The sequence below is a fragment of the Typha latifolia genome, chromosome 1 (genome assembly GCF_019914945.1).
Source record: "Typha latifolia isolate L0001 chromosome 1, TyphaL0001v2, whole genome shotgun sequence".
NCBI lineage: Eukaryota > Viridiplantae > Streptophyta > Magnoliopsida > Poales > Typhaceae > Typha > Typha latifolia.
The window spans coordinates 16,491,785-16,499,859 of NC_133086.1; the positions used below are offsets into that span (position 1 = coordinate 16,491,785).

At 38.8% G+C, this 8,075-nt stretch overlaps 1 protein-coding gene across 1 annotated transcript; it reads right to left on the reverse strand.

Annotated features, from left to right (window-relative positions):
• Window positions 1-2,577: 2,577 nt before the first annotated feature.
• Window positions 2,578-7,512, reverse strand: LOC140792252 (palmitoyl-acyl carrier protein thioesterase, chloroplastic-like). The gene is made up of 7 exons (XM_073143129.1): window positions 7,269-7,512; window positions 6,159-6,723; window positions 5,951-6,084; window positions 4,504-4,617; window positions 4,185-4,383; window positions 4,020-4,088; window positions 2,578-3,202 (listed from the first exon to the last, which is right to left on the reverse strand). The coding sequence occupies exons 2-7, from the start codon at window positions 6,669-6,671 to the stop codon at window positions 2,939-2,941; spliced, it is 1,293 nt and encodes a 430-aa protein (XP_072999230.1). The 5' UTR covers window positions 6,672-6,723; window positions 7,269-7,512; the 3' UTR covers window positions 2,578-2,938.
• Window positions 7,513-8,075: the final 563 nt, after the last annotated feature.

Here is an 8,075-nt window from a genome sequence, read left to right on the forward strand (position 1 = left end):
CTCGACTCAGCTCGGTCAGAGCTGAGCCGAGCCCGAGCCATCATAACAGGCTCGAAATTAATATCGAGCCAAGCCTGAGCTGGAGTCGGCTCACTCAAGCTCGGCTCATTAGGCTCGATAGCCTGACTAGCTATAACTAAGGACACATGGCATAAAGAAATATTGTCATATGTCCCTCACTAACCCATCCTCCCCCTCACCCGTAACCCATTCAATATTCATCACCCTCACCCATCACTTCACCCTCCCCCATCATGTCACTGTCCCCATCCTCAGTTTCCTCACCCACCCCACCTCACCTTCATCCTCGCTCTCACCCTCACCCTTATCCACCCGATCACCACTCATAACCTCACCCCACGCGCCGCCACCTCCTCCCTCTCCATCGGCCTCCATCGGCGAGCCACCACCACGGCGCCATCACATCCTCTCCATCAGCCTCCTCCTCCTCCGTTGGCCTCCTCCTTGTCCACTCCGTCGGCTTCCTCCTCCTCCTTCATTCACCATCTCCTCGTCATCGCCTCCTCCTCCATCCGTCTCTGACTCCTTCGGCAAGCCGCCGTCCATGCCGTCACCACCCACACTGCCACCGCCTTATCCTCCAATCAAGCATGAGCTTTGCTCTAGCTCGGGCTCGAGTTGAGCTGAGCCTGAGCAAAATTATGAGGCTCAAAAGTAATTTTGAGTCGAGCCTGAGCCAAAGCTAGCTCGCTCAAGCTCGGCTTGTTTACACCCTTATCCATAGGTACTTTGTTAAAACATAGTAACATCCTCCTCGGAAGATAGCCTAAAAAAGATAAAATCCATGTAGCATGAGTCTCTTAACCATCTAAGCATTATCCCTTTGTCATTGTCTAATTTAGATAGATGTTTTATTCTTCATAGGTTTGATATGATACTGAGTCATAGTTAACCGAATACAATGTGGTAGATCGTTGTTATGATATGAACTCAATCGTATTGGATTCATTCCTGACTTGATAAATCGAGTCTAATTATCTTTTAATTAATGCATACTTATCTTTTAGGTAAGCCTTTAAGATAAGTCATAATTAAGTCATTTAACTCTTAAGGCAAATCTTTGTTATATAAGCTTTAAGACAGCTCCTTAAGTTATGTGACCGAAGCAAATCCAAACTCAAGTTAATTTATATATATATATATATATATAGGGAGTGCAGAAAATATTTCCTAGAAACCCTAGCCACCCTCATCTTTATTCTCATCTTGGCCACCAGCCCCTACTCCCTCTTCTCTCTTCACCAACCGTCATTGTCTCTTTAGTAGACACGACCTCATCCCCTTTTAGGCCGCCATCCTTGGCCGCCAAAACCCCCTCATCTGGCTACGTAGGGCCATCCTCTTATCCCCCTTTCTACTTCACGATTATTATTCACTTACAATTAACCCTACCGTTGGATCTCAATCATATTTGACCTAATTAGATTGTGAATCTATCGAGAGCCTGAATATCAAAGATAGAGATCGAAGTCACGATGTTATTCCAATTAGTTTTGTAATTTTTCAACATCCAAAGAATATTTAAAAAATATTCTCCACATACTACACAGAATTAATCGTGATTCAAATCGAGTCCAACCCGGTTCGTATCAATTTAGTATCAGAAATCAAATACCACCTAGGTTGGTTCATATCATGTTTATGCATTAGATTTGGTTCTTGTAATATTCATATCACATCCCATATAGTTATAAAATAAAGCAATTATGGGCATCACTCACATACTTCTTTCCTTCCCTCTCCTATTTGCATTACTCGGCGATAACAAGATAACGACCAATACTGCCCTTCTTCTCGCAGCAATCTTACGACATCACCTGAAACCACCAAAAGTGAAAGAGCAACTGCCTTATTCTAGCGAGTTTTTGGCCAAACTAGACATTTTTTTTTACTGAAGCCCTAACAAAAATATTAAACTAATGTAGCCCTAACAAAAATATTAAACTAATTAGCATTTTTAGAACTCTAATCATTTCAACATTTTTATCGTCAGAGAAATTTTTTTCTTTAATTGCTAAAAAATTAAGTTGAAAATATTTATATATATAAAACAATGATCAATTCAGTATTTTAGGACCAAACAAAAACACTGAACTGCATTTTTCTTAGAGATAAAATACTGAATAGTTCAATATTTTTATTATAATTACAGAAAATTAGATCACATTTGATAATAAATTTGAGTAAAGTCTATTTTAATAAAATAAAATTGGAACAAAACTAGCTTGGTGAAAGCATTCAGTGCTTCATTCTCAATGAGAACTGTCTCGTCTCCTTTTTGGAAATTTCTCTAGGTTATAAGAGATTAGAAAGAGGAGAGAACCAAATCAACCATATTTTATTGAGAAATATTTACTGCATCCTTCAAAATCCACCAACTCTTGAAGGGGAAGAAGATGGTACCAAAGAAAAAGATGATATTAACCAAAAGATCGACCAATATAATGAGAAAGAAAGGAGTAAACCAATGAATTTCTATTGAGGGACAACAAATGAAGCAGCAGAAGTTGACCGCACATGGTCCAATTTCCTGCTCCCAAATGAGGGACAAAGATATTAAACAAAATTTCATACCATTATGAAAACTCTACTTGCCATTATTGACAAGATTCCAATACAATCCAAGCACCTAAACAATGGAATACTTACATATATAATAGCCATAGGTTCAGAGAGTATTAAAAAAGATGTTGAAAGGAAAAAAAATAAGAAAGAAAAGAAAGAAAAAAAAAAGAAAAGACAAGGAGGAAACAAGATAAACTGGCACACATGCAATATGGTCCCCCCCCCCTCCCATCTACAGAAATCGCTAGGAAGTTTACAGCAGAGTAAGATGTAGAACACTTCACCCTTTCATCGTCAAATCCATCCCGCTGTGGGGGACCAGAAGCTCAGAAATTTGACAGGAGGTGATAGCTTAAGCATTTCCATCTGAGGTTGCACCCATGTTTCCTAGACTGTGGGTCTGCTTCGGTCTCCACTCAGTCCATGCCTTTAAAATATCACCTCCAGACTCAAGCTGGAGCAGATGCTCACATTGAATCGAAGCATCAGGAGAGCCATCAATGCAATCAGAAACAGCAGTGAGAGACTGCAGCACACTGTCTCGCCCACACTCTCTCCTGTATTCAAGAGTCATGCTTGCAAGCTCATATTTTTCCAGGATTGAGATTGGGGCACTCTGCAAACGTGAAAGTATAGGCAGTCATGTGAATATATTACCCCAATACTTGCGTAAAAAAATAAGCATTAAATAGATTGCAGACTCAGACAGAGCAGAACTGGCAAGGGATGTCCATATAATAAAGAAAAGCAGCAACTGCAATAATAAATATACTGAATGGGTCCTAAACGATGTGTGGCTCACCATTTAACTGGGAGCATATCTAACATTTAACCACTAATGGAAATAACCAAATAATACAGGTTGGTGGACGTGTACATTTATATGTATTTCAGAGCTTGCAAGCAAAGCATGGAGGTCCAAAGACAATTGCAAGATTTTCTATAATAAAAGACATCTGACATTAAATTCAAAAAACCATATTTTGGTCCTGTAGATGTGGTTTCATGGAATGACAGTACAAGAAATGCAGAACATGCTGCACACGCATATAATTATAGTTAAGGAAGCAAATGTTCCTGCAAAACTAAAGTTTCTGATATTTCTGCTTCTGTATGGCAAACATTTAGTTGCATACTGACAGGATAGTTTATTTCTTTGCAAGGAAAACAAAAAGAACACTATATTACAAAAGAATGTAGAAACCACCGCCTTGCTAGAAAAGAGCATTTAATAGAAAAGGATAAAAATGCAAACTTGCTGATAAACTTTGGCGGATTATTTAGATCCAAATGGAGTCTTGCTCAAGCTTTTTTATGTGAAAAAGCGAAGTGTAGATTAAGAGTACACGAAGATGCTCTGGCAAAACTACATAAAACTTTCCAGCGTAAATAAATTAAGAAACACTTGACTACTTAAAGGGGAAAAATAATACCTCAAGAATCCACCCAATATATTTGACATTGTTCACATGCTGATTGACATCCAGATCACTCCATCTAGGCTGTAGAACATAAATGTATTGGTGGTGAATTACACATGTTGTCAGAAGAAGATTGTAGCAACTAGTGGAAGAACAGTGTGTCTACATGAAACTTACTGTCAAACCCTTTCGAACATAGTGTGCAGTAGAATCACTATCAAGCTTCTTCCCAAGCTTTGATAGAAGCTTTGGCAGTTTTCTGCTATCCTCCTCCATAATAGCAGAATGCTCCATAAAATATGGTCCTATCTCAGCTCTAACTTCTTCTGGCATTTTAGCGAGTTTCCGAGTCAGCTTGTTCATCATCACCCACATGCTGCATGGGGTGATCAAGAATTATATAAGCATAAAAGTGGAAAAGAGCAATAAACTCTGATGAAATTTATATGAAAACATAGATTATTGTAAAAACAATTGGTGCAAATTTAATCCTGACCTTGTAGCTTTCAAGATTGTTTGGCCAGAGCTATAGTCACGGATATGCCAATCTCGACGCATTCCATTTTTCCCAGATGGGCCAACCCATGTATCTACTTCTACAAAATCTCCCCTATAAGAAAAGAAACATATGGAAAACATCATGATAAGATAGAAGATTGACAATAGATCATAATATCTGTATCATCAATAAGCCTATATTTAAGAAAGAACGAAAAACATTTTTGTCAAGCAATAACACTAAAACTGCTCTATGTTAAGTAGTAATCTATAAAAGCATGAACATGGAAACAGGACACCAATATGACATGATGCGGACACGGGAATACAGAAGATCTTTAAATAATAGGGCATGACACATTTAACACATAGCAAAATAAATAAATAAATAAAAACATTATATACATATATATATATATATATTATTGATACATCTAAAGAAATATTTTGCTGACTTATTATAATGTATAAAGACAGGTATGCATAATCTACTCATGAGAGAGTATACACAATACCATAAAGATACCTTAACTGGTCACAAATGATACAGTTAATACATGCCCCAAGAGTCTCCAAAAGTGTCCAATAAGTGTTCAAAAATATTTTATATTTTCAAAATATATGAAACTTATTAGAAGTGTTTGACGCATGTCTAAGCAGTGTCCCATGAGTGTTGGACACTTACTCAACATGTAATTTGAAACGTCTGGGCTTCCTACTCGTAACTCAAGCCAGAAATTCTTTGATCCAGAAAAGCGTATATTATTCACAACCCAAAGGGGTCCAATATTAATGAACACCAGACTCAAAGAGCTAGTTTGATCAAGTTTGACCAGATGGAGTTGATTGTCTACTTAGAATTACGGCAGCCAAGAAAGTGTATAAGCACCTCGCCATTGACCTTTCTTTTCTTTTCATTATTGACCAGGAAAGGTATTAATAATGCAGATGTGGTTAGGTACAGCAGCTGCACCTAAAAACAGCAATGGTATCAAGACCATTTTATCTATAAAGGCCTCCAACAGATAGAATAGCTACAATTGGGATACGCGAGCTATAATGGGCTACATAATGTATAACAGCTTGGCCTACATCAAATTTACATTTACACTGGCAGAATCCCTTGGTGGGAAAATTTTGTTCCATCATAGCAAATCATAAATTGTAATCTACAAGTATAAATCTAGATCAAGATCTAGCTTGCACCTCGGGATGTTAATATGTTTATAGGGCACTGAAGTAAATCATCAACCTGATAATCATTGGTGGATATATACGTGAAGCACAGTGAAAAAAAAGAGAATAGAAATACAGATTTACTCATAGCAATAAGCTCTCCAAAGCAAATCAAAAGTATTTGACACAAAGAAGACATTTAAAGCCACAAAAGATTTGCATTCCATCATGAGAAACAGAAAGAAAAGTAGCATTTTGGCATACTATACCAGGATGGATAGTGTTCGACCAGGACCTGCATTTTACTGACAACCCAGATCAAGTTTCTTTTACTCATCTCTGGTGTAGCACCAAAACCATCTCCCAGAAGTCCAGCACTCCTCACATGATTAAGTGCAGTCTCCTGGAAAAAACAACTTATAAGATAAACAATGACTGACAACCACTTAACAATTGAGCCGAAATTCATTATTCTACCTGCAAATGATTCATTAATGTCTCTATAGAAGCTGTCCGATCTGCCCCAATCTCATATGATCTAATGGAGAAATTCTGCCTAAAGACAAGTCCATCTTGGATGATCCTCCCAAAGCCAAATGCATCAGCAAGCATGTCAGGTCGCTTAGGTTTCCAATCTAGCAGTGTCCATTGCTTCTCAGCAGCCAAGAAAATAGTTGTAATGGCGGCAAGGAGCATGCTCCAATCAGGTAACTGGTTGTAGAATGTCCTAGGCGCTGGAGAAGTAACTTCCCCCTCGGCCTTTTGGTTTTCAGTTTTCAGGCCAACCTTAGTGCCATTGATCTTAGGAAGGGCCTGGGCTTGCGCCTTAACCTGCATGGCTCCAGAAGAGGAGTTGGGTTTAGCTACGATGCCACGGACATCCAAACTATCTGGGCCTTCTCCAATGGTGTTCTTCGAAGCCTTTATCAATGATGCAGAAGAGGAGGAGGATGTGGGGAAGAAGGCCGAGGCAGCAATAGAAGCAGCCATTGTTGATTTATAAAAAAGCTATCGACTTGAATTACAAATCGCAAATCCCAAGCTGAAAAAAACAAACGCGAGTAGCTATTATCGGAATAATGTTGCAAAATCTACGACTACAAAAGATGATAGCAAAAAATCTCATCAATTCATCGGCATAAAGAGAGTTTGCTTTCTTAGCCAAAGTAATAGACGAATCTTACGCAGGTAATAATATGAACAAAATAGACAAATCTCAGACAAAAAATTAAGAATTACCACAGCTTACAATTAATGCAGTCCATGAAACCAGTCACTACCGCTATTGATCGATCTCAACAAAGAAAAATAAATAAATACAGACCTTTTACAACATATTAGGCAAAAAAAAAGTCACTAAAAAAACAAGAACTTTTCTCGTGATACAGCCATTATTGAACAAGACACACTGGATCCATCTGTCAACGGTAACTTTTCTTAAATAAAAGAAAGTAAAAAAAAAAAAAAAGCAATCCCAAAACAAAAAGGGATAAGAATTAAAACAAAGCTCTCACCCGATCAGCCCTAGATCCTTCGAGAAATGAGACGCAAAAAAATCCTAAATGCAGGAAGAGATCGCCAACGAACCTGATATTACGCCTCGGAAGAAGAATGCTATCTCAATGGCTAGGGTTTCTCTTTCCCAGAGAGAGACCTCAAAAAGAGGAGAAGCTTTGGTTCCGAGCCACGAAGTGGAGGCGGTTATTTTAACGAAGGTGCCGATACCGCGACCTCTTCTCCCCCCCTCTCTCTCTCTCCCACTCCCTCTGCTGCCCCGTATTCGATGCCTTTCGCCCAGCGCGTCTTTTTAAAGGACGCCCGAGATTAACTTAGTTAAGCGGGACGGGCGGTACAATGACCAAATCGCCCTCGATTCGGGTGCCGCACTCTCGAGGGGTATTTTCGGAAGACGAGGTGGTGAAGAACAGCTAGCGTCTACCGAGCCATTGGACGTCGCCGATGGTTCGAGAATCGAGAAAGAACCCACGGAACTTTGGGTCGGTGTTATTTTTTCCCCGTTACCGACTCCGAATACGACCCGACCCGATAACGCCTATCTATTGGTCCAATTTCGGCGACTATATAAAATAAAAAAAATTAAGACGACCTTTTAGAAGTCATCTAACAAATATAATTATTCTTTCATCTTAAGGACATAAATACTAACGCACAGTTTGATGCATAAAGAAGAGAAAATTAATGTTAATAGCATTAATAAATGGTTGACTTTTCTGTGGAGTAAGCTCTAAAAGGGCATTGGTCCAAGTAGGAGGGCTTACTAGTTTTTATTTTCAACTTAGATCCTGACAACTGAAGAAGAAGTCAGAACTCAGAAGGTTTGATTCCAGTGTTCAAAGAGCAACAGCTCTATCTTACTATATTTTACTAGTTAGG

Excerpts from the sequence above, each read along its gene's own strand:
- LOC140792252 (XM_073143129.1), bottom strand. The coding sequence starts at position 6,671 with ATGGCTGCTTCTATTGCTGCCTCGGCCTTCTTCCCCACATCCTCCTCC. Across the intron at positions 4,384-4,503 it reads ACAATCTTGAAAGCTACAAG|CATGTGGGTGATGATGAACA; the intron begins GTCAGGATTAAA and ends CACCCCATGCAG. Across the intron at positions 4,089-4,184 it reads ATGTTCGAAAGGGTTTGACA|CCTAGATGGAGTGATCTGGA; the intron begins GTAAGTTTCATG and ends TATGTTCTACAG.